Here is a 26454-nt window from a genome sequence, read left to right as displayed (position 1 = left end):
TTCTTTCTTTAGATGATCTTTGAGTGGAGCTGGAACTCAGCGTGCAGGACGCACTACAGGCTGTGCATTTTCTTTCAACTGAATCTGTAAACATCAGGTAAAACACCAAAGCCTTCAAATGCATCTCCTAAGTGCTGCACTAGGTCAACCACAGAGTTAATTGTAGTCACAGCTGAATTATTGTGGTTGATATGGTGCACCTTTTTGACAAGATTCTAGCTCTCGCAAGCTTTGTCACCTAGCAGGGACTCTAGTTCCTCAGCTACAACAGAGAAGAGGAAGTGATGTCCTTTGTCTTTCATTGTTACTTTTAGCTTGCATATACCTAAAGAGTCCTTGAGAAGTATTGGCTTTTTCTTGATCTTTGGCTTTTCTGTCATACTTGTGATGTTCGACTTGCTAATTAAGTTTGCTTTAGCACCGGTATCCAGCTTGAGAATGACCAACGCTCCATTGATCTGTAGTGGTGCCACCCATTTGTCATTTTTTACAGCATCCTCTTGACTCTGTGCATTAACAGATATCTTTCCAGTGTGTCACTAGTGTTTTCAGATTCCAGCTTGTTTACACAGGTTACCATGCCGACAAAGAATGTGTTGCACAGGTCAGTTTCCTCTATCATTTTGACAGAAAAACATTTTTTTTGCAAAATGATTTTTACCATAACACTTCGCACATTGTTTCCCAAAGGCCAGACATTGCTTGGGCTGATGTTCAGTAACGCAACATTTGCAATTATACATGCCATCTTTCTGTTTTACAGCTCTGGATGTGCTTCGCTTCTCTTTGAAAGATACGGCATCAACTGCAGCATCTGCACCTGGAGACACACTTTTTGCCATCATTTCACCAAATGTTTTCACTTGAAGTTGAGCAAGTTCACTGGCTTCCCTTACGAAAGGAAAATATATTTACCAATACATTTCTTAAAATATATTGTGATATATTGTAATATATTATTTTCCCTTTTTATTTTCTAATATTTTATATATTTGAATACATTTAATAATATATTGATGAAACATATATAATATATTGCAAAATATTCAAATGATTGCCGATTTCAATATATTGCAATATATTGGAAAAAATTTATATATAAGAATATATGCCTAATATATTACATGATATTTTCCAATATACTGCAATATATTTTTGTTTCATAAGGGCAGGACCAACACAAACTACTGAAATCAAATTGAAAACAACACAAACTATTTTTTCAAGAGTCAAGAATATACATGTATACTTTAAAATAAATAAAGACTGTTTATTAATTTATTTTATGGTGAGAGAAAATATGTGCACCAGTCAAATTACATTAATGATTGAAAATAACTATACAAATATGGCCATATAAATATAAATCATTATAAACCTTGCTAAATTTACTTTCTTCTTTTAAAAATGTAAAAAGTTATTGATGATTTTCACATAATTTAGAAAGAAAAATTCTAGGCTACAAGCTCCAGTTCTCAACAGTCCCGGGAACCAATGTTATGTATGTGTTTTATGGCCTTATTCAAGTTATTTAACATTTTTAGTTTTTCACGAACCATGCATAACATTTTTTTTCTCAAAAATACAATCATGTACATGCATGCATTTCACATATTATTATAGCCCAGTTTGTGCTGACTACAGTGATATTAGACTTTACCCATTTAGATATTTATAAGAAACTGAAAAAAGCACAAATATCAGGGCATGACAAAATTTCTCCAGGCCCCAAAAATACCCTTAGACTCCAGAGGGTTAAAACCCACGAGCCGCCACTGTTTATACATTATATAATTCAAACTAATAAGTGTGTATATAATATACAGGAAATGTCTTTTTTGGAATAGTAAAACAAATCTCTAAGTATATAAATTTGTAAAAACATTTAACACTGCTTATATTTTATATCTACTGAATGTAAATGTAAATGTATATATTGAGGGATAGTTTGAGCTTCTGATGTTTTTTAGTTTTTATGCTTCGTTTTATCTCTGTTTTAGTTTAGTTTTCATTCATGTTGATTAACTCTGAAAAGCCATGCAATTAATTGTGGTTATATATTTATAATCAACAGATTATAAATTGAAACAGTTATTTTACAAGTTTACAAATTTGACTGCAAAATGAATTAAAATCTTAAATTGATTCATATCATATGCTGTACATCTCTCCAACTTACCTGTAAGACCGTGATCTTCTGCCAGGAACATCAGGCCAATCTGCTGCTGTCCAGAATCAGGTGGTTTGTCTTCGTCTGGCATCTCAGCTGAGACCTGTCCACTATGGGAGACCCTACCAGTAGTTGTGAAGTACCAGTGGCGTAGCTCTCAGCATCACTGATGCACACAAGCCCTCACAGCACGTCAAGCTGCAAACCATGTGAGGGACCCTAACCTACTCTAACCCAACTGTTCAAATCAACTGCAAATCAACTAACCACTCATAACTAACAACCACGCATAACGCATAACTAACAGCCACGTAGTGAAGCACAAAAAACAATTGGAGGAGGCCAGCAACCACAAAACAACATCCTAACACCCGCACAGAGAACCTTGGCAGAACCATGTGAATGCATAAATCAAACACTCAAAATGTCCTGAAAACCATATAGCAAAGTGCAAAAGAAAACAGGACATGTGCTGAAAATTTACTCTACAGATTATAAATTTACAAATGAAACTTATTCTACAAATAAACTGACTCTATAACTATATACAGTATTTACATATTTCAGCTCCATGTGACACTGTGATGACTCAGTGTCTGGGCTTCTTTCTTCTGGGCTCCTCAGGCAGGGGCTCTTCACTGATGTCCACGTGAAATTGAGGGGCGAAGCTTCTGTTGTTTGTGGAGAAGCTTTCCGTGATCAGGATGCGTCCATCAGGCTGTTCTGTCTCTACCAGTGAGGGGCAGTTGAGTGTCTTCCACAGACACTGCTTAATGTTCAGTCCCAGCTCAAGGCTGTAGGGAAGGCGTCGACCACGGCGTGTCTTCATCACAGGCTCAGCCACAGAGTGGTAAATGTCCTGGTAGCCCTGTACGCTGCAGCCGTGAATGGAGACAGACTCTTCCTGCTGACACAGAGGATTCCCTGAAGAGACTGATGCTGCTGGACGGATGTCAGGAAGTACAGCAGCATTCTTTAGGTAGCGCTCCTCCAGACCTCTGGGTCTTCGAGCTTTCACAGAGACGCAGCTGTAAGAGTGGTCCAACCTGATTACATCTGCCAACTGTGAAAGCTCACATGGGTCTCGAATGGAAGAGGCACCCTCCACTACAAAGCTCCTCAGGTGTGTGGTACGAGCCCTGGTTCTTCTTGAGCGACGCTGCTCCATGCTAATGAATCAAGAAAAACTTCACAAACTACTGAGACTCACCAAATTGTAGAGTTGTGAAGAGCTTGTAGCAGAGCTTGATCCGGATTCAAAGCTTCAGGAACAGTTGTGTTGATTTTCAAATATCAACTCAAGCTGCTGAACCGACATAGAATGTTGAGATTCATTTGAATGTAAACAACACTTGATGTCATCAATAAGTCAATTAGAGCAGCATGAGCTCTATGTTACATGTACTATATGCTTCTCTATTACCATTATCATCCTCGTTTACAGTTTAAATACATGTTCCTCATCTGTTTATGTATATAGTGCTGTCGGTTAAGGCCAGAATCACTATAGGAGCTGCTCTGTGTTAGTGGTTCATGAATGAATCTGTGTGCTGGATGAATCTTTTATGTGAACAAATCATTATTGTATTGAATCATATCTTCAGTTCACCGAAGTTTCTTCCTTTTGAAGTGCACAGCTGTTGTGATGGCTTTTCTTGGCTCCACAGAGCGACTATAGCACAAGCCGGCAGAACTCAACGAATCTTGAAATTTTTTAAAGAAATAAATTTAGCAAGGTTTGATTTATATTTATATGGCCATATTTGTATAGTATATTAATGCCATTTGACTGATGCATAGTTTTATTTTTCTCTCACCATAAAATAAATTAATAAACAGTCTTTATTTATTTTAAGGTGTACATGTATATTCTTGTCTCTTGAAAAAAATAGTTTGTGTTGTTTTCAATGTGATTTCAGTAGTTTGTGTTGGTCCTGATGGAAGTGACGACTGAATGAACTGCACCATTCCTCCTGTGGACTTCTGGGGAAGGAAGAAAAGAAAAAGGAGGATCTTGTGTAATGATTTGATAGACACTGAGGTGAGAAGAAAGAGTCAAGACACAACTACAAGTTACTTTCAAAAAGTAATTTTGTCAGCTGTTGTAATGATCAACTATTATTGTTTTACCAAACATTACTTGAATTACTCAGAAAACATTTTTGGCCTGCATGGAAGAAAATGTAAAAGCCAGAGAAACTAGCTAAAGCAGAGCAGGACGTGAAGAGAAAGAAAGACAGCTTCCTCTCTGTACTGTATCATGTGATGGACTGGCTCTGTGTCCAGGGTCTTTGCTTGCTTATGGCCCGAAACACTCCAGAATCCCTGAAACTCACTCAAGCAGTTTGGAAAATGTAGTGTTTTATTGTTTGTCTGCAAATGAATACATATTTAATATATGGATCCACTCATTTTAATAAGCCAAAATTATTGTTTAGGGTTGCAACATAATTCTGTGTTTTTCAAGGTTTTCCCTGATTAGGACAGACTGGAACATTTACGTTTGTTCATTTAGCAGAGGGTTTTATCCAAAGTGACAAATGAGAAAAATAAATCATTCCTGGACAGTAGTCTAAAACAGAATATTTTGTATTTGCCCAACTGTGCAATGCTTCAATTCAAGCAGTAGGTAAATTAATAAGTATGTTGTAAGTATGTCTGAAACCTCAGTATTATTAAAAGAGTATGCGAAAAATCCCCAGATGGCCTACTGCAGGGGTGTCAAACTCCTGGGGCCCGTTTCACTATAAGGAGGTTCAACCAACCCTGATTTTAAACTTGAACTCTGAGCTGACTTAACCTGAGATGGAAAAAATCTTTTCAGTTTTCAGTTACAGAACAGCTGAAATGAGTTGGTTTAATCAACTCTAAATTGACTGACTCTGAGTTAAGCGCGTGCACCACAACTATAAAAAGCCATTATCAATGGAGCGCTTATATTATGATTCACCATGGCGACAGCTCCCGCCAAAAAGCAGTCTGTCCTCCCCTATTCTTTTAAATAGTTATTTTGGAATGTTTCATTACAAATACATAATGGGTAATATAGAAATTCCTTTATATTTTTAACAAATCATGAAAATGCTAATGGATTTTGATTAAAACAAAGTAAAACAGTTGTACTGTGAAATATTACCATTTAAAATAACTTATTGCTGTGATGGCAAAGCTGAATTTTTAGCAGCTATTACTCCAATCTTCAGTGTCACATGATCCTTAATTAATAATTATAATATGCTGATATAATGCTCAAGCTACAATTTTTGATAAATTAAAAAAAAATAATAGCATTTGAAAAAATATATATATATATTGTAACAATGTAAAAGTCTTTACTACCATTTTTATCAGCTTAATTTATCCTTACTGAAATAAATTAAGCAAGAAAATCTTACTGAACCCAAACTTTTGAAAGGAACTGCAAGTTCTCAAATACTGCGGTTTCTTTAATATAAAATATTAAATACTTACCATACAGATTAATAACACTACAGGTCATGTAAAGTTGATGATTCTGTCTAAAAGCCATAGGTGAAGGTGAAACTGACCTGAGAACTGTGCACAACAAGCTGCTCCTGGTAAAGGGTGGCACTGATTGGGGATTGGCTGTTTGCTGCAGTACTTCGCAACATCAGTCATAACAGCCTTCAGACCCTCTACATTCACTGTGGGGAGGACAAAAATCAGCTGAATGTCAAGTATGCTATGATAGTACTGATAATATAACCATGATAGTCAGTCTAGCTAGACTTTATGCTTCAAATGCTTTGCTATGAGTTCACACCTTGTCCAGGATTCATTATGTAAAAAAGACTAGGGCTGATCACCGCTGCCACCCTTGGTTGGAAAGTATCAGTGCAAGACAGCTCCAATGTTTTCCAGTTCAAAGGAAAAGAGCCGACTAGATGAAAGTAAACATTTAATCAAACACAACAACAAAACAAATAAATAAAAAAACACTTGCATATTGCTAGTAATAGCAGTTACTAAACTTGATAAGATACATACACATAAGGTTTCAGCATCAGTTATGCTAACTTACTTGAGGTTGAAACTTCTGTGTCATTGGCAGCTCCCTTGTTGTTCACTTTTAAAGGCTCTTCAGCCGGTGGACTCTGATCAATGGGTTTAAGGGTGGGCAGATCCTCAATCTGACTGGTTGGTTTATCTGGCTGCACAGGAGGCTGTTTCACCTGTACATAAGGTTTAGCCAGGTGCTCAGAGATGAGCATGGCAGCAATGCTTTGTCCGGCGCTTTCCAACTCCACCCCATAACCCTTCTCAGAGATGGACAGCACTCTGCCACCCAACGGCTGACCGGCACAAAGAGCCTGAAACTTATGAATTGCCTCTTTATTCCACTGACCCTCCACTGGTTCCACTCCTGCACACACATATATACAATGCCTTTACAATATTATATACAGAATACACACTTCATATTCAGAATGCATATTTACTAGGGGTGTAACGGTTCACAAAATTCACGGTTCGATACACTGATGTCACGGTTCGGTAGGTAAAACATCTCAACTTTTCAGAATGCCGCAAGCGCACCGCGGGTCCTGTGACAAGAACTAACCAATCAGCTTCATCCTTTCCCGTAACAACGTTAAAAGCTCAGCCAAGATGAAGGAACTTAAGTGTAGCCTACCAATCGCCGTGGTGATGTCTTTTGCCCTGTTTGAGTCAGTTGGAAATGTCTGTCTAAATGCTGCGGGGATAGTTTGTTGCGTGTATGTTTCTCCTTTTTTTCCCAGATACTTACTTACACACTAAGGTGATGTCGGCATAAATGAGTTAACATGTTTCAAGTATTCCCGCTGGTGTGTTTTTTTTTTTTTTTTTTTTTTTGTCATGTAGCAGATGCAACATACCGTTATTTTTTCATCCACCACTCTCTTGCCATCACCATTATAGCTTACAGGGAATCCAAAGTGCACCCAAACACCAGACCTGTTGGTTATTGGAGGATCTTCTATTTCTGGTCTGTTAAACGCATTGGCTATTTTGCATTGAGCCTTCAGCGCGTACTGAGTGAGCGAGCGCCTGACTGAGTAGACTAACATAAACATAAGTTGGTGTTTTTTTCTTCTTCGGGGGTGTCAGGGGCGTTGCCTGTTACGTTGTTTGGGTTATTGGGCTACCTTGTTGAACGCATATCATTATATTTCACTTTTTTTTTTTTTTTTAAACATAATTAATTAGTCCAACGAACCGTTAGGTACATAATGCGTACCGCGTACAGAACCGAAAGCCTCGTACCGAACGGTTCAATACGAATATGCATATCGTTACACCCCTAATATTTACTTCGTGTAGTTAATCAGTGGAAAAGATCCTATAAATCATTTCAAATAATTCATAGCCATACCGAAACCAACAGAGAAACAAACCTTCAAGCCAGCAGCGAATTGCTTGGAAAGGCAGTTTGAGCAGGCTTGGGGTGATGGCCTTTAGATGTGCTGCCTCCACCTCACAAGAGTTCCCATAGTCCACAAAATAAACTCTGGCCTTACCCTCTCCACACACTTCTAATATCATGGCCCTGTACCAGCGGGCATCTCCTTCAAACAGGGAGCAAAAAAATAAATATTGGAAATCAAATCTGTACAATAGTTTATGGCAAAATTATTAGTATTCTTTTATATTTGAATTTAGCAAGGATGCATCAATTTGATCAAAACGGACAGTAAAGTATTCCACAGTATTGTGTTACAAAAGATTTCCATTTCAAATAAAAGCTGTTCTATTGAACTTTCTATTTATCAAAGAATCCTGAAAAAATATATTTTTTGATTCAATACAGAAAAAAAAAAAAAAAAAAAAAAAAAAAAGTGTACTTTTTGGTTTGTTTCTGTTTACTTTCATTGTAAGGGTGTTACTTTGACCAAGGTGTTTGCTTCTGAAGGATGAGTCAGTATCACCTGTGAAGAGAGCACAACACGGTTTTCCCACAGTTGGGGTAAAGGAAGAGCTCTCCAATTCACAATGCTTCATGAGCTCATAGGACAGCTCTGTCAGGATATGTGCATCTGCCAGAAATAACCACAAAATACTTCATCACAAACGTATACGTAATGAGCCCCACAAAGTAGAAAATATAACACTGATGGACAATCGCACCTGCTTTGCTGTAGTTATAACAGTAGAATTCATCAATGCTCTTTAGACTACTGATTACCAGTTCCACCTTCTGGCCATCAAACGGAAGTTCAGCACAAGTCCACTCCATTTTATCAACAACAGGTGGACTGAGGGCTAGGGTAAAATTTGGAAATGTACATCAATTATCCTTTTCAGAAATGGCTTAAATTAATAAAAAAAGAGGCTGTACACTTACAAGGCACTTCTGGGAAGGGGGCTTGAGTAGGTTCATTCTTCTCGGTCTCCACACTTTCAATGGCAGCATAACCCATGTTAACCAACACCTCAGCGGCATTGGTCTGAGGGTCACTAGACTCATCAATCATGGACACCAGAGCCCTACCATCCTTCTTACCCAGAATCTCAACCCGTATGAAGCGGTTGCAAACCAGACGTTTCACCATCAAAACGGCCTCCTCTGGCCAGGTGCCTGTTGGAGACTTTATACCTAGAGCAAAATGAATGTTAATGAATTAAGAAACCTTGGTAGTAATCTTTGACTTTTTCTGCATGCATGCAAATCTGTATATGCTGAGCCAATTATCATTGAATTAATAATTGCACTATACCTGCTAAAGAACAAGGGATTGCTTGAGTTGCCAAAGCCAGCAACTCATTACTGATTGGTCGTAGCCGATATAACTCGACTTCCTCAGAGTTTTCAAAGTCTATGTAGCCAACACACACACGATCTTCTGAGGAATATGCTAGAACCTTAGCTCTATACCACTGGTTGTCCTCTGTAACACATGGAAATCACTTCAGAAGTCATGTATGTGAAGGAACAGTATGGAAGGAAAAAGAAATGAAAAAAAAAAAAAATAAGACACCGTACTGACCAGAGAATAGTGAGCAGCAGACAGTTCCTGGTGCAGGTCTGAAGTTCTCACTGGCTGGAGTTTTTGAGCAGTGCTCCCTTAAGTTTGTCTGCAACTGCTGGATTACACCTACATACATGAAGATTACATCATACACTGAACCTACAGGATATATTTTATAAAAAAAAGCATAAAGTGACAACAAATGTTAAATAGCTTTTTCTAAAAATCTGGGGTCTGCATTTATTCACCAAAGGATGCATTAAATTGATCAAAAGTGACAGTAAAATAAATGTATAATGTAATGAGATTTCATTACATTATACAGTCTTAACAGAGAGAATTAACAGTCTTGACAAATATTAATCAGCACAACTGTCTTAATATGTCAGTAGCAACATATTTGAATACTTCCTGAAGGATCATCTGAGAATGCAGCAGAAAATTCAACTTTGGCATCACATTTTAATATTGTATTACATTGACTGTTAATTGTTGTTCTTGTGGTTTTGATCAAATAAATATAGCAGTGTTGCCTAGGAATTGGGCTACTTAAACACTTTAGATGTGGGATGATTTTTGTGTCCGCGGGTTAAAGCGAGCCCAAAAACTTGACATTTAGCCCCTGGACTGTGACTTTTATCTGGGGAACCCAAACAAAAAAAAAATTTATTTTACACCCCAGAATAAAACAAAAAAAGCTTTTGGCCTAGTTTTGATTAGCAATTGAACTGTTTTCCTGAAATGTAGCTTTTAAATGCAATTTTTTTTTATAACACTTAAAGACCCCAAACTTTTAAGAGGTGATTTATGTGCACTTATGTCATGCAGCAATAACAACACAGAGATAAAATTGTCTTTTAAATTGAGTTGCAGAAAACTCACTCGCATTTTCAAGCTTCTGACAGAGGATCTCTGAGGGAGACTGGAGGTGGGTGACAATAGCAGTGAATGTGTCACCCACTCCTTGAGTCAACGACTCTGGAGGTCTGGCTTCAGAGTTCTCATTCTTTCTTCCAGACAAGCGCTTGAAGTTCTCAAAGGATGCTGTCATCAATGAATCTGAAGATAGATTCAAGTAGATGGAGTTGAAAAAATTTAAATAATGTGAAACAATTCATGAAAGACAAGATAAAGAAGCAACTCACTGATGTCATGTTCAATTTGTGGTTTGACAGGAATGTCCTCCTTTACGGCATAGCCCTGCTCTATCAGGAAAATGCTCATGTATTTACCTGTGAAACAAATTTAGATTGAAAACCTTGCGTGTTTCACACAAAGCTCTTCAAACAGCCACTGCAATGAATGAACCATGAATGCCCTACCAAGAGTGCTTAGAGGGACATCTACCGCAAGCAGAGCTCCATCATTCATCATATCCAACACGGTGAAAGTCAGACTCTTTCCAGCAATTAACTGCCGAACAGCAATAGTGCATTCGCCTGTCCAACTTCCTGTCAGAGGCTTTACCCCAGCAACACAACACTGCAAAGCCTGTCAAGACATGCACACAAAAAAAAATTCCTTCGAAGGAAAGTGGATATCGCGAGCCAGATTTGACGATCACTGCTCTACTCATTCTGCTCATCAAAACCAACAAAGACATATTTGCATATTGCCTTCTCAAATAAATGTATCTTGACTTAATGTTTAGATATTTGTACAGGAAAACAATACAAAATAGTGTAAGAAAAAAAATGTTTTGCAGTGTGGCAAAATTAAAAAAAATGCTGAAGACTGAAATCGAGCAAAGTAACCTACCCTGGTGACTGCAGTAATTGCACAGCTTTACCAGCGGGCCAACCATAGACCCTGCTGTCTGGGAGGGAGACAAAAAGTCTCCACACTGCAGAATTTTTTTTTTTAATTCTTTAACTACTACTGAATGCTCTCTGATTTCTGGTAAAAGGGATAGTTCACCCAAATATAAAAATGCTGTTGTTATGTACTCACCCTCAAGTTCTTCTAAACCTACTGTATATGAATTTAATTCTTCTGCTGAACACTATAAAAGATACTTTGAAGAATGTGGACAACTAAACGGTTTCTTGCTCCCATTGAGAAGTCCATAAAGGTTTGGAAATAAGTGATGACAATTTTTATTTTTTGGGTGACCTATTCCTTTAAAGCCTTTAGTGGGAAATATATCAAATACATCCATATAACAATACAACCACTGTCAAAGAATTAAAACATATTAGTTTGAATTTCAGGATTTTGACTTATAAAGTTTTTTTTTTTTTTTACATTTATACAGAGGTTATCACATACATACATTCAGACTATTTTTGGCAGAAAACACATTCTCCTTTAAAACGGCATCACCCATAGGACCTGAAGAAGTTGGAAAAAGAATCATCTAGATTGTATTTTTCACAACATGCATGAGTAATGCTTAAAGTCATTTCAACTCTACCATCTAGCATGTCACTTGCTAGAAGATTTTCTTGAGCAAGCTCGTGAAAAGTTGGTGCTGGGCTTCTAGGAGCAAGTGAACTCGGTCCAGTCGCAGGTCTCCTCAAAGGGAGATTGGCTCGATTCATTCTTCTTTAGTCTTACTGAGAGGTAAGATACATTGTTAATCAGTACCATGGGTCACTGTGTGTGTGATTGGGATGATGCACGGCTAAAGTTAGTCAAATTTAGCTCCTGGAGATCCATCTTCCTGCAGACTTCAGCTCAAACTCTGCTACATTACAACTGTCTGAACATTTCAAGTGAACTCAGAGACCATAATTAATTAGTTGGTCCAGGTGAGTTTGATTAGTAGTGATGGGAAGTTCGATTCTTTTCCGCGAACCGGTTCTTTCGGACGGTTCGATTCAATAAACCGGTTGAAAAAACCGGTTCATCGGTTCTTTCACGCTCGACGTAATGACGTCATTGGCGATGACGTAATGGCGTCACGTCTATCAAACATTCAAATATATAAAGTCAGTAATCATAACTTTAGTCAGTTAAAACCTCATAATCATGAAAAGTTTACATTTGAGTTTTGCAACAACACCTAAATACAGTAACAGCAATAATGTGCATATGAGGATTTAAGTCTTGAAGATATAAAGTAAATAAATTAGGTGTCATCAGTGCAGAAACCATGATCCACTTACTAAACATAATCCATTGCGATGTATTTGTTATTAAATTAACTTACGTTTCGCCAGATTGCCCTTCATCCAAGCCCTCAAAATACCCGCTCATAACTACTAGTACAGAATCAGAATAAATCACCAAAAGAATCCCTTCGGTTCAGAGACATGCTGTGAGTCAGTTGGCTTCATGCTGAATCGCGCATGCGCAGTATCATCAGTTCATCGGTTCTCAATTCGGACGCGTCCGAGAGAAACGATTCTCGGTTGAGTGTACTGATGATCCGAAAACCGATGCAACCGGTTCTTGACTCGAGAACGAGAATCGCTCTAACCGGCACGTGCTGCAGTTCAGTGTCATCAGCTGCTCTACTCGTGTTCATGTTCTGTTTACTACAAACTCAATTTGTGAATGTCATCATTAACTATAAATACAGTACAGATATCTCATAAATCATCCCTTATTCCTATTAAACATAAGAGTCTTTAGAGTCTTAATTATTGTCCAACTTCCCTGAAAACCCATTTGGCCTATACATTATATACAATATACAGATTGGAAACATTAATCTAAAAAAAATAATTAAAAAAAATCAAAATAAAATATAGTTACTTTATCACACTTTCCGATGTTTAACAAAATACTTACAAAATTACACGCATGCGCAGTATCATCAGTTCATCGGTTCTCAATTCGGACGCGTCCGACAGAAACGATTCTCGGTTGAGTGTACTGGTGATCCGAAAACCGAAGCAACCGGTTCTTGACTCGAGAACGAGAATCAGCTCATCGGTTCTCAAATCGGACGCGTCCGACAGAAACGATTCTCGGTTGAGTGTACTGGTGATCCGAACACCGAAGCAACCGGTTCTTGACTCGAGAACGAGAACTGCTCCAGCAGTGGGCGTGTTTGTTCATTATCTGGCTCGGCTCGGTGTTCATCTTCAGTTCGGTCTTCACAGCATTTCATTCAGTGTACTGTTTGAGTAAATGGATTACCCCGGGATATTGGTTTATTCTGACTCAGAGGGAGTGTCAGTCACGTTAAAAAAGTTAACAGCTTAAGTAATTTGTGGATTTATGCTTATTGGAGACGTGAACCGTTTCAAACGATTCAGTTCGATTTGGTGAACTGGTTCAACCGGTTCACTAAGAAGAACCGGTTAAATTGAACGATTCGTTCACGAATCGGCCATCACTATTGATTAGAGCTTCAGATAAGTAAGTTATATCTCAAGCAAAAGCACTGAGACATGGTTCAAAGAACGTGCGGATCACGTAGGCCACGTCCTCGCGCAATACTAATCTGTGTGTATAAATATATCAATACAGTACGCATAAGCTTCTCACATGACTTTCCTTTATAAAAACTTAAATTACAGTCACTGAACTAACTAAAAAAATCGAGTGAATTGAATGTAAAAATGACCGGACTGATTGTGAGAATAACCCAGGTCTGGTTACACGTGGCTTGCTAGGTTACTCGACAGAGCTCGTTTATTATTCAATTATACTTTCCAGTTTGTTACATTTGGTGGCTAATACTTAATACGTAATATGAATAAACACAAGTAAGTTACCTTTCAGCTTTGGCGAATATATTACTGCGGAGATGATGGATGTTCCTCACTTTGACAGGAGCAGGTCACCGCGCGCGCGGTAAAACTAAAGGCGCATGCGCAATTGAACGACCTCGCTGAGATCTTACACGTGACTGAGCTGAGGAGCTTTCTTGTGCTTCTTCTTCATTGGAGTTTTACGGCAGTTGGCATCCTATGAGAGTGTTGCATGTGAGGACCTTTTTTTCTGCTTTTCACATTTAGGCTATTAAGAGAACGTAAAAGTCTATGCTAGAAAATATATTTAATTTTTTTTATAATTTTTTTTATAAATGTATAAAAGCTACACAGATATTGATAAGATATAGACGAGAAAAAAATAAAAAGTTAGCCTGCCCTACAGTAATAGATTAGGAGATTAAAATAAAACATCTATATGGTATATTAAAATGACATTTAAAGTAAATGTTAAAGACAAAATAAGCAATTATACTAATGTTTCAAAAAATGTATGCAATTCAGATTTGAACTGCATGAAAATGAAAAAGGTTTCTTCTGACAATTTGTAAATGCAATAACTAAAACTGTTTAACTGAAACTTTATTTATGAGTTCTGGATGAAGCATCTGCAGATTCTTCAAGTAATTCAGTTCTGTCAGTCAGCTTTTGTTTTAAGGAAAACTGCTAGGTTTTGTTTAGCCAGAAAAAGCAGCTATTTCACAATGTGGCAGTGGTTGTAAAACACATTAGGCAAGTAAACAGTTGTACTGTAGCTGTTATAAAGAAATAACAGAAATGGCATGTTAATTCTGTGCTTATAGACCATTTGATACTATCAGAGGTCATGCCAATTTTGCTTCATTAATCAAAAATGAAGGTAAGTTTTACTCAGTTATTAGGTAAGGTAATTGTTTTTAGGTGCATCAGAATTTATTTAATTGGATTCATTTCAGATATTTTAATTAAATTATCTAGTTGTCAAGTCACAAACCATTTATTTTTAAGACAAATTTCACTTTCACTTAAATTCACTAGATGGAGGACTCTAAATTTCTGAAGATAATTCACATGTAAAGGAAATGTAGTTATTTTCTAATGTTGACATTAAAACATACAAATTATTTTATTCATTTGTTTCTCTAATTTCTCCAGTTGCTCTTAACTTCTCACATAGGATAGATTATTTATCTTTTGGAAATGATGTTCCTGGACACATCAATCCCCTTGACGGCACAGAAAAAAAATAGTAGGTTAGGTCTTGTTTTGTTATATTTCAAAGTTTGTTCAACATAACCCACAGGAAAATATGCAGTCAGAGTCTATGTAACATTGCTTTCAAATTATGTATGCAAAAAAAAAAAAAAGAAAAAAAAAAGTAGAATAAGTTGAGAATTCCTGTTTCTATCAGTTTTCTGTTGCAGAACGGGTAGGTAGGGTATTTGTGCTCTGTGCATGCGTTTTTACATGTGTGTGTGAAACTGCGTGTTGCTGTATAGGTCATGTTGCCTGTCATATAGGAGTGGGTTGTAAGCAATAAAAAAGGCAGACATAGTGTATCTGGGATCTTTATTAAATTAATGCTGAGGGTGAGAGACGAGTGTATGCCTCTGTGTGTTTCTGAGACTGTGTGGCATCATCGGATATCTTTTCAAATTCAGATAACCTTCACATGTTATACAGAGTAAATATAAAAGTAAATCAATTACAGTAGATCATTACATTGTTTATTTAGAATATTATGAAACATATTATCAAGTTTATGAAATGCATTATCAGAGTGTTGTTAGTAAATCATAGCCAAACATCGCTTCATAGGCTTTTCTTGTCCTGTGCTTCTTAACACAGGTCTGCTTCACAGATTGATTGGGTATTTTGTTGACATTATCTGCTGTTGCTTTAGACTTGAGCAAATCAATCCAAGAAAGTGAGTCACTACTTGATGATTTACTTTTGAAAATGAGATAAATTATATCTACGAATAATGTGCTAATCTACTTGAGTTTTGTGCTTTTCTGGGTTCTCCCTGATTAGGACCGCCTGGAACATTTTATATGTATATTTTTAGCCGAGACATTTATATAAAGCGACAAATGAAAAGCATAAATAAGTCATAGATGGTAGCCTATAAACAGATTATTCAGTCTACAACTCTAATAACATGTTATGCCATTTGCAATGCTTAATTGGATTGTAGTTCTTTCCATAATGTTTTTTTTTAACAAATACATTTTAATTTATTTGATTCACCTACAGACTGTTTTAACATAATGTAAAATTGTAATTATTAAAATTATTAAAATATTGCATATTTAGAAATTAATATTTAGTGTATTTAGTTTCTAGTATTTAGTATCTAGTATTTAGTTTTAATTTCACAGTTGTTTATACCATTACGTTAAAGCTGTGCTTTTCTATCAAGGCTGTGCCGAATCTGCTGATGTAATTAAAACCGCTAAGTGAAAGAGAAGGCGAGGGGAGAGATGCGTTCCCTATCATAGGTCACTTCGATGCTGCGGTGACGTCACCACGTATGGGAACACCTCTGGTGTGACGAATGTCTGAAGCCCTATACCATCCCGCCAATCCTATTGGCCAAATGGCGCATAGCACCACCCTGCGCATGCGCGCGCATGATATACCTGGGTGCAGCGCGCCATTTCGCTCAGATTTCATTCCTTCAGGAATAGCGAATCATCTGTGCCCTATCGTCTCGCGTTCTCCAGCGATCTCTTCGAGCAGTGTTAACTCCTCTTCGCGGACGCGATGAGCTTTCGAAAATGTAAGGAGCCATGTACCAGGTACATCACGGCGGGGGACACTCATGACAGGTGCGTAGTATGTCTTGGTTTACATCACGCACAGGCGGCGCTTAGCGGCCTTTCTTCCTGTCCCCATTGTGATGGCCTGCGGCTCAGAGTACTGCGCTCCAGGGTGGAAGTTTTCTCTAATGTCGCCCTCGAGTCTAACCCCCGTCAGGTCACCTCTGCGACTGCCGAGGCACCGCACGAGGCGAGGGCCTGGGGTGACACGTGCGACATGGATTTTGTGGACAGCGCAGCGCTGGAATATTCTCCACATCGCTCGCTCTCCCCTACCCTGCTGCAGAATAAAACTTATACTGAGCCCGTCGTCTTCTCTAATGAGGATTTACTTCCCACACCGGAGGCATGCACCGCCATCTCCTTCGGTTGTGGACGCTATGACGACGATGTTTTATCCACCGCGGCCTCGGGGTCTGAGGACTTCGCGACCGACACTAGCCCTCTTCCTCCTAGCGGACAGGAGAGGCGTGTTTCCCCCTCCTACAGTGAGCTGTTGGATGTGGTTTCTCGTGCGGTGGGTAAATTGGGGCTAGACTGGGAGGTTGACAAGGCCGAGGCCCAACCTTCTTCCAAGCTGGACGACCGTTTTTTAACCAGTCGGACACCTACACAGCCCCGGAGGCCTTTGCCTTTTTTCCCGGACCTCCACCAGGAGGTTTCGAGGTCCTGGAAACAGCCATTTTCGGCGCGGATTACTAACGCCGCGGCCGCGGATTTCGCCACCGTTTCTGATATGGCGAACCATGGCTATACTATGATGCCCCCGGTGGAAGAGACTCTCGCCGAACACCTTGCGCCTAGTTCGGCCGCGGCTTGGAAGTCTCGCCCTCTTCTTCCTTCGAAGGCGTGTCGAGTCACGTCTAGTTTGGTGGGTAAATCCTACATGGCGGCTGGTCAGGCGGCTGCGTCGCTCCACTCTATGGCGGTCCTTCAGGCCTACCAGGCGGAGTTATTGAAGGAATTGGATGAAGGTGAGGGCATCACACCGGAGGCAGTTAAAGAACTGCGTAGAGCTACGGATTTGGCGCTACGCGCTACCAAACATACCGCTCGTGCAGTGGGCCGTACTATGGCCGGTTTGATTTCGGTTGAGCGCCACCTCTGGCTTAATCTCACCGATATTAAGGAGAAGGATAAATCTTTCCTTATGGATGCCCCTGTCTCCAGGGATGGATTGTTCGGTGAGGCTGTCACGTCAGTAGTGGAGAAGTTCAGGGCAGCGAAACAGCAATCAGCCGCTTTCCGCCAGCTGATTCCCCGCAGACCCAGGGAGGTCGAACGCCGGCAAGCGCCCGCGCGTTCTCGCTCAACCTCCTCTCACCGCCAGCGAGCAGCCTCTCGAGAGGAACCTACACCCATGGCGCCTCCTCGTAAGGACTGGGGCCCTAGGGTTTTTCCTCCGGCGCACCAGCGTCAACGTAAGCGTTTGAACCTGACCTCGACGGCTAAAGCCTCTCGTTCTCGGGTGCCGAATAGCAGCTCCTGATCTTTTTGCTGCTTGCCAGGGACTGTGCCCTCCGCTAGAGAGCGCTGTCGGACCGCTTTCGCGCATCCCACACTCTCATTGCAGTCCCCATGCTCAAACATTGATTGTCTCGCCGCTAGCAGCGCCTCGAGCAACATTGGATCGAGCTGTAATGACAGACGCTCCCTCAGACACTCTGCGCAATCCTGCTTTCGGAGTTCGAGGGACGACTCAAGGACCCTACACAAACGGCCCGTTTATGACGGCTCACACAGCCGCCGCTTTTTCGCTAGCGGCAGAGCCCGATGTTCCATCTGTTGGCCTAATTCCTGCCGTGGACACGTTTCAGGATTATACTCAACGGAACGCAACGACTCCGGCACATATGCTTCCCCGGTGCACGAACACCACGGGTTTTTCGTGTCCGGTCGTTTTAACGCGTATGACGGCGTTGCTGGGAGCGGAAGCTTTGAAACCGTTAATATTGTTTCGGGCCGCGTGGGAACGCTTGCCCGGCATTCCTCAATGGGTGTTACGCACGGTTTGTCACGGATACACCATTCAGTTTCGGAAAGGCCCGCCTCCTTTCCGCGGAATTCTTCCCACTACGGTGAAGTCTACGGAAATGGCGGTGCTGCGACAAGAAATGTCAGCTCTGCTGAGCAAAGGGGCTATAGAAGAAGTACACCCCTCTCAGATGGAGACAGGTTTTTACAGCCGTTATTTCGTGGTACCGAAAAAAGACGGCGGGTTACGACCCATTCTGGATTTACGCCGTCTGAATCTTGCACTCAGACCGAGCAAATTCAAGATGTTGACGGTGAAAAATATTCTGTCTCAGATCCGACCAAGCGATTGGTTTATTACGATCGATCTGAAGGATGCGTATTTCCATATTCAGATCGTCAAGAGACACAGGAAGTTCCTCAGATTCGCTTTAGAGGGCAAAGCGTATCAGTACCCGCGTTCTTCCCTTTGGCTTGGCTTTAGCGCCCCGTACGTTCTCAAAGTGCATGGACGCAGCTCTGGCCCCGTTGCGGCTCCGGGGCGTTCGTGTATTGAACTATTTGGACGATTGGCTGGTGCTAGCGCAATCGCGGACTCAAGCACACTCTCACCGAGATCTTGTGCTGAATCATTTAAACAGCCTGGGCTTACGAACAAATTTCAAGAAGAGTGTTTTAACTCCCTCTCAACGGATAACTTTTCTTGGAATAGATCTGGACTCTCGCGCGATGACAGCGAAGCTTTCTCTCCCGCGCGCTCAGTCGATTGCGTCATGCGTGCGGCACTTCAAAGCGGGTCGCACGGTGACGGTGAGATTGTGCCTCAGGCTCTTGGGTCTAATGGCAGCAGCATCCCCCGTGATTCGTCTGGGATTGCTTCAAATGCGCCCTTTTCAGTGGTGGACGAAAAGGCGGAATATTTCACCCCGTTGTCTCCCGCATCGCACGATTTCGGTGACACGGCGGTGTGTGATGTCGCTAAAAATTTGGATGTCAACCGAATTTCTCCTGTCAGGAGTTCGATTGGGAATTTATGCTTTCCGAGAGACTGTCACGACGGACGCGTCTTTGACTGGTTGGGGAGCTGTGTGTCGAGGGCGACCAGCCCACGGAGTGTGGACAGCGGCTCAGCGCGGCTGGCATATAAACAGACTGGAATTACTGGCAGTTTTTCTGGCTCTCCAGTATTTCTCGGATCTGCTGATCGGCCGTCATGTGCTACTCAGATCAGACAACACAGCGGTTGTGTCTTATCTGAACCATCAAGGAGGATTGCGCTCTCGCCCCCTGTGCAGGCTGGCGAGGCGTGTTCTTCTGTGGTCTCGGGACAAGTTTCTCTCGATCCGGGCCATTCATGTCCCCGGGCGATTGAATTTCGGAGCGGATCTGCTATCCAGACAGGCTCTGGAACAGGGAGAATGGCGATTACACCCCCAGACGGTGGATCTTTTATGGCGGATATTCGGCAAAGCGAAAGTGGATTTATTCGCATCGAGCATGACTACGCATTGCCCGCTATGGTTCTCCCTACGCTCCCCATCGCCCCTGGGCGTGGATGCGTTAGCTCACAGCTGGCCCAAGACCAGTCTGTATGCTTTTCCTCCGATTCGTTTGATCCCAGCGGTATTATGCAGATTACGCCGGGACAGAGTGGAACAGCTGCTGCTGGTGGCTCCGCGATGGCACACGCAGCCGTGGTTTGCGGATCTGATCAGTCTGCTAGCGGGCTCTCCGTGGGAGATTCCCATCAGACAGGATTTATTATCACAAGCACAGGGGCTGATTTGGCACCCGAGGCCAGATCTGTGGAAACTGTGGGCGTGGCCACTGAGCGGAGTGCGTTAGTATGTCCCGGTCTTTCTGCTGAAACTACTGAGACTATATTGAGTTCTAGAGCAGCTTCTACGAGACGCTTATATGCTTTCAAGTGGAGACTGTTTACAGCCTGGTGTGGTAATCATAATGTGGATCCAGTTTACTGCCCAGTGGCTTCAGTGCTGGAGTTCCTCCAGGAGCGTTTCTCGGATGGCGTTACACCAGCCACTTTAAAGGTTTACGTGGCAGCCATTTCAGCTTACCACGAATGCATAGGCGGTGCCTCTGTGGGGCGTCATCCATTAGTTTCTCGTTTCATACAGGGTGCGCGACGGCTGAGGCCTTTCCGCCCTGTGCGAGTTCCTTCATGGGATTTATCCATTGTGTTGTTAGGTTTATCAGGGCATCCGTTTGAGCCCTTGGAGACCGTATCGGATAAAATCCTGACATTGAAGACACTTCTTCTCATGGCTTTATCCTCCCTCAAGAGAGTTGGGGATTTACAGGCTCTTTCTGTTTCACCCTCATGCATGGAATTTGCACCAGGCTCTGTGAAGGTGCTGCTGCGGCCCAGGCCTAACTATGTTCCTAAGGTCGCATCTAACCCTTTTCGCTTTCAGCAAGTGGTTCTGGAAGCTTTTTCGCCTGCCGAGGCCGGGTCAGGAGATCTAAGTCTTTGCCCTGTGAGAGCTTTAAAGACTTATGTGGATCGCACAGCTCCTTGGCGTGGTTCTGACCAGCTGTTTGTCTGCTTTGGACATAAAAGTAAGGGCCATGCAGTTACAAAACAGCGCATGTCCCATTGGCTGGTGGAGGCGATTTCTTTGGCCTATGAGGCGCGCGGACTCGCTTCACCCTTAGGGGTTAAGGCTCATTCCACTCGAGCTGTAGCTTCTTCTCAAGCTTTTCTCAGTGGCTCTTCTATGGATGATATCTGTGCTGCGGCAGGATGGTCCTCACCGAGCACTTTTATCAAATCCTACAGTCTGGATGTGAGGATGGCCCCTGGCTCCCGGGTTCTCTCCGCTTGAGCAGTTGCTTCCTCGGATCTCAGTTATCAGGTACGTCAGGCGTTTTGGTATATCGTTCCCATACGTGGTGACGTCACCGCAGCATCGAAGTGACCTATGATAGGGAACATCTCGGTTACGTATGTAACCTTGGTTCCCTGAATAGGGAACGAGATGCTGCGGTTCTGGCCGTTCCGTACCTTGATAACTCTTCATCTTCAGTCATGAAATCTGAGCGAAATGGCGCGCTGCACCCAGGTATATCATGCGCGCGCATGCGCAGGGTGGTGCTATGCGCCATTTGGCCAATAGGATTGGCGGGATGGTATAGGGCTTCAGACATTCGTCACACCAGAGGTGTTCCCATACGTGGTGACGTCACCGCAGCATCTCGTTCCCTATTCAGGGAACCAAGGTTACATACGTAACCGAGATGTTCTCCTGCCTCGGTTGTTAAAAAATAGCCAATCAGCATCGAGTGTTCGCTTCCAGCGCTGAGGAGTGTTGAGAAAAGGAACATCATAGAGGAGGCTAGCCTCGCTTCTGGTAAATCAACCAATCATCACAGAGACGTAAATTACGTGCTGTTAGTTTGAACGTCTCTCGTAGCGGCTGCACTGATAACTAACCAAATATTTTTGCTCTCTTTTACCACAAAGACTCTTAAGAAGGGTAAGTTAATGTATATTATCTTGCTGTATGTGTGTCGTTTTCTTTACGTTTTCTGAATAAAAGCCACCAAAAAGCCATTTTAAAGTGGTTTAATAATAATAAAAATCGGCGTGCCTCCTCTATTTTTACAAAAGATATAACGTTAATTCAAGTAATTTAGTGTGTATATAAGATACAGGAAGTGGCTTTTTTGACATTGTAAAACAAATCTATAAGGAAATAAATTTGTATGCACATTTAACACTGCTTATATTTTTATATCTACTGAATGTAAAAAGTATATATTGAGTTTGAGCTTCTGATGTTGTTTAGTTTTTATGCTTTGTTTTATATCTGTTTAGTTTAGTTTTAATTCATGTTGATTAACTCTGAAAAACCATGCAATTAATTGTGATTATCAACTGATTATAAATTGAAAGAATTATTTTACAAGTTTACAAATTTGACTGCAAAATGAGTTAAAAACTTAAATTCATTAATATTATATGATGTTCATCTCTCCAACTTACCTGTAAGACCGTGATCTTCTGCCAGGAACATCAGGCCAATCTGCTGCTGTCCAGAATCAGGTGGTTTGTCTTCGTCTGGCATCTCAGCTGAGACCTGTCCACTATGGGAGACCCTACCAGTAGTTGTGAAGTACCAGTGGCGTAGCTCTCAGCATCACTGATGCACACAAGCCCTCACAGCACGTCAAGCTGCAAACCGTGTGAGGGACCCTAACCTACTCTAACCCAACTGTTCAAATCAACTGCAAATCAACTAACCACTCATAACTAACAACCACGCATAACACATAACTAACAGCCACGTAGCGAAGCACAAAAAACACTTGGAGGAGGCCAGCAACCGCAAAACAACATCCTAACAACCGCACAGAGAACCTTGGCAGAACCATGTGAATGCATAAAAAACACTCAAAACATCATGAAAACCATATAGCAAAGTGCAAAAAAAACACAGGACATGTGCTGAAAATTTACTCTACAGATTATAAACTTACAAATGAAACTTATTCTACAAATAAACTGACTCTATAACTATATACAGTATTTACATACTTCGGCTCCATGTGACACTGTGATGACTCAGTGTCTGGGCTTCTTTCTTCTGGGCTCCTCAGGCAGGGGCTCTTCACTGATGTCCACGTGAATTTGAGGGGCGAAGCTTCTGTTGTTTGTGGAGAAGCTTTCCGTGATCAGGATGCGTCCATCAGGCTGTTCTGTCTCTACCAGTGAGGGGCAGTTGAGTGTCTTCCACAGACACTGCTTAATGTTCAGTCCCAGCTCAAGGCTGTAGGGAAGGCGTCGACCACGGCGTGTCTTCATCACAGGCTCAGCCACAGAGTGGTAAATGTCCTGGTAGCCCTGTACGCTGCAGCCGTGAATGGAGACAGACTCTTCCTGCTGACACAGAGGTGTCCCTGAAGAGACTGATGCTGCTGGACGGATGTCAGGAAGTACAGCAGCATTCTTTACGTAGCGCTCCTCCAGACCTCTGGGTCTTCGAGCTTTCGCAGAGACGCAGCTGTAAGAGTGGTCCAACCTGGTAACATCTGCCAACTGTGAAAGCTCACATGGGTCTCGAATGGAAGAGGCACCCTCCACTACAAAGCCCCTCAGGTGTGTGGGACGAGCCCTGGTTCTTCTTGAGCGATGCTGCTCCATGCTAATGAATCAAGAAAAACTTCACAAACTACTGAGACTCACCAAACTGTAGAGTTGTGAAGAACTTTTAGCAGAGCTTGATCAGGATTCAAAGCCTCAGGAACAGTTGTGTTGATTTTCAAATATCAACTCAAGCTGCTGAACCGACATAGAATGTTGAGATTCATTTGAACGTGAACAACACTTGATGTCATCAATAAGTCAATTAGAGCAGCATGAGCTCTATGTTACATGTACTATATGCTTCCCTATTAACATAATCATCCTCGTTTACAGTTTAAATACATATTCCTCATCTGTTTATGTATATAGTGCTGTCTGTTAAGGCCAGAATCACTATAGGAGCTGCTCTGTGTTAGTGGTTCATGAATGAATCTGTGTGCTGGATGAATCTTTTATGTGAACAAATCATTATTGTATTGAATCATATCTTCAGTTCACCAAACTTTCTTCTTTTTGAAGTGCACAGCTGTTGTGATGGCTTTTCTTGGCTCCACAGAGCGACTATAGCACAAGCCGCCAGAACTTGAGTGATCTGTTAAATGTCCAGTAGCTGACCAAATAAAGCAAAAAGAACCGATCATTTCATATTATTTAATTAATTGTGTGTTTAACATGTCTTGATTTTGCAGTTACAGGCATTAAGGACAGAAAAAAGAGAATTGAGGTTGTAAATAACTCAACAAATCTTGATATTTTTAAAAGAAGTCAATTTAGCAAGGTTTGATTTATATTTATTTGGCCATATTTGTATAGTATATTAATGCCATTTGACTGGTGCACATAGTTTTTTTTTTTTCTCACCATAAAATAAATTAATAAACAGTATTTATTTTAAGGGTGTACATGTATATTCTTGTCTCTTGAAAAAAATAGTTTGTGTTGTTTTCCATGTGATTTCAGTAGTTTGTGTTGGTTCTGATGGAAGTGACGACTGAATGAACTGCACCATTCCTCCTGTGGACCTCTGGGGAAGGAAGAAAAGAAAAAGGAGGATCTTGTGTAATGATTTGATAGACACTGAGGTGAGAAGAAAGAGGATGGAGACAATTACGAGTTACTTTCAAAAAGTAATTTTGTCAGCTGTTGTAATGATCAACTATTATTGTTTTACCAAACATTACTTGAATTACTCAGAAAACATTTTTGGCCTGCATGGAAGAAAATGTAAAGGCCAGAGAAACTAGCTAAAGCCGGCTTCCTCTCTGTACTGTATCATGTGATGGACTGGCTCTGTGTCCAGGGTCTATACTTGCTTATGCCCGAAACACTCCAGAATCCCTGCAACTCACACAGGAAAAGCAGTTCGGAAAATGTAGTTTTCTTTGTTTGTCTGCAAATGAATACATATTTAATATACGGATCCACTAATTTTAATAACCCAAAATAGTTGTCTTGGGCTGCAACATAATTCTGTGTTTTTCAAGGTTTTCCCTGTCGTATTCAACCTTATGTGTCGAGGGAGGCCAGAGCTACAGTAGATTTGCTCTTAGTAATAGACAATCAGAATAATCTATTTTTTTTTTATATTTGTACTTGGGGAAAAAAAGAAGAAGAAAAAACTGCTTAGTAAGAAGAGCTTTTTTCAGCGTGCATTAATGAAGTGTTTAAAAAGAGGGAGGAGAACGAAAGAAACTCTGGGTTTACCGAAGAAAACCTGCTCCTGACCAGGTTAGGTTCATAGAGTAAGTTACTACGATAACTGACTCTGAGTATAAGTTACCTCTCTTTCAGAAATGGGCTTGACTTACCCTGCTTTCTCGGGTTTGACAAACCTCCCATTCTGAAACAGAAAACCTAGAGTTTTCCTCATTTCAGGGTTAACATACTCAGAGTTTTCACTTAACCTCCTTTGTGAAACGGGCCCCTGGAGGGCCAGAGCCCTGCAGTGTTTAGATTTACAAAATGAAAGGGGTGCTGTTATGCTTTCACACTTTTTCAACTTTAGTTAGTCTGTAATGTTGCTGTTTGAGCATAAAAAGAGATCTGCAAAGTTACAAAGTCCAATTTAAAAGGAGATATTTTATCTAACAGAAATGACTTTTCAAAAACTACAACTAACGACTCGTTTGGATTACAACGCAGACGTTTGGAGATTTGTGATATCACAAAGATCAATAAATGGGACAAGAACTGGCTGAGCTGCACTAGAAAAGGCACCGAGTGTTATCACTATGTCAGAGACGTGCTAGTGTTCCCAAAACAGACGAGCTGAGAGTGGTTACAATCATCCGGGTTAAAATCGCGCTCAAATTGATTTGATTTTGATGCAATATTTCAACTGAAGCTCACAGCAGGCAGCTTTGGTAAGAGACAGGACATTTCTGACCAGGCGCTGAGTGCTGCCAATCACAACACACACTGGCCCAGCTAACCAATCACAGCACATCTCGAAGGCGGACCTTGAGTTGATACAGGAACTATTCGAGCCGTTCATGCCAGACTGGGGACAGAGGTATTGTAATAATTTAAAACATTTGAAAAATGATGCGTTTTTCATACAACCTAGTATGAGGGCCTGTTCTTGTACACCCCTTAAACAAAATCAAGACTTTTTAAAAGAGCAAAATAGGACCCCTTTAAACACACCTGCTCCAACTAATCAAGTCTTTCAGGCTTATTTGAAAACTACATGTATGTGTGCTGGGGCAGGGCTAGAGCAAAACTCTGCAGGGCTCTGGCCCTCCATGAATTGTGCTGAGTTAATTGTGTA

The 26454-nt window shown here is 41.1% G+C and overlaps 1 protein-coding gene across 1 annotated transcript; it reads right to left on the bottom strand.

Annotated features, from left to right (window-relative positions):
• Positions 1–3992: 3992 nt before the first annotated feature.
• LOC113074306 (tudor domain-containing protein 1-like) lies at positions 3993–11837 on the bottom strand. The gene is made up of 15 exons (XM_026247078.1): positions 11552–11837; positions 11411–11469; positions 10461–10629; positions 10284–10370; positions 10021–10197; positions 9157–9264; positions 8887–9057; positions 8514–8765; positions 8297–8431; positions 8098–8205; positions 7567–7737; positions 6213–6554; positions 5955–6071; positions 5719–5835; positions 3993–4153 (listed from the first exon to the last, which is right to left on the bottom strand). The coding sequence occupies exons 1-15, from the start codon at positions 11676–11678 to the stop codon at positions 4086–4088; spliced, it is 2208 nt and encodes a 735-aa protein (XP_026102863.1). The 5' UTR covers positions 11679–11837; the 3' UTR covers positions 3993–4085.
• Between the last annotated feature and the right edge of the window lie 14617 nt (positions 11838–26454).

This window comes from Carassius auratus, unplaced genomic scaffold (genome assembly GCF_003368295.1).
Source record: "Carassius auratus strain Wakin unplaced genomic scaffold, ASM336829v1 scaf_tig00014308, whole genome shotgun sequence".
NCBI classification, from domain to species: Eukaryota; Metazoa; Chordata; class Actinopteri; order Cypriniformes; family Cyprinidae; genus Carassius; species Carassius auratus.
The sequence above is the reverse complement of the archived record's forward strand: the minus strand, read 5'-3'. Positions and strand labels throughout refer to the sequence as shown.

Coding starts and splice junctions, on each gene's coding strand:
- LOC113074306 (XM_026247078.1), bottom strand. CDS start 11,678: ATGAATCGAGCCAATCTCCCTTTGAGGAGACCTGCGACTGGACCGAGT. Junction 10,371..10,460: donor TGTCCCTCTAAGCACTCTTG/GTAGGGCATTCA, acceptor TTTGTTTCACAG/GTAAATACATGAGCATTTTC. Junction 7,738..8,097: donor GTGTTGTGCTCTCTTCACAG/GTGATACTGACT, acceptor CCCTGTTTGAAG/GAGATGCCCGCTGGTACAGG.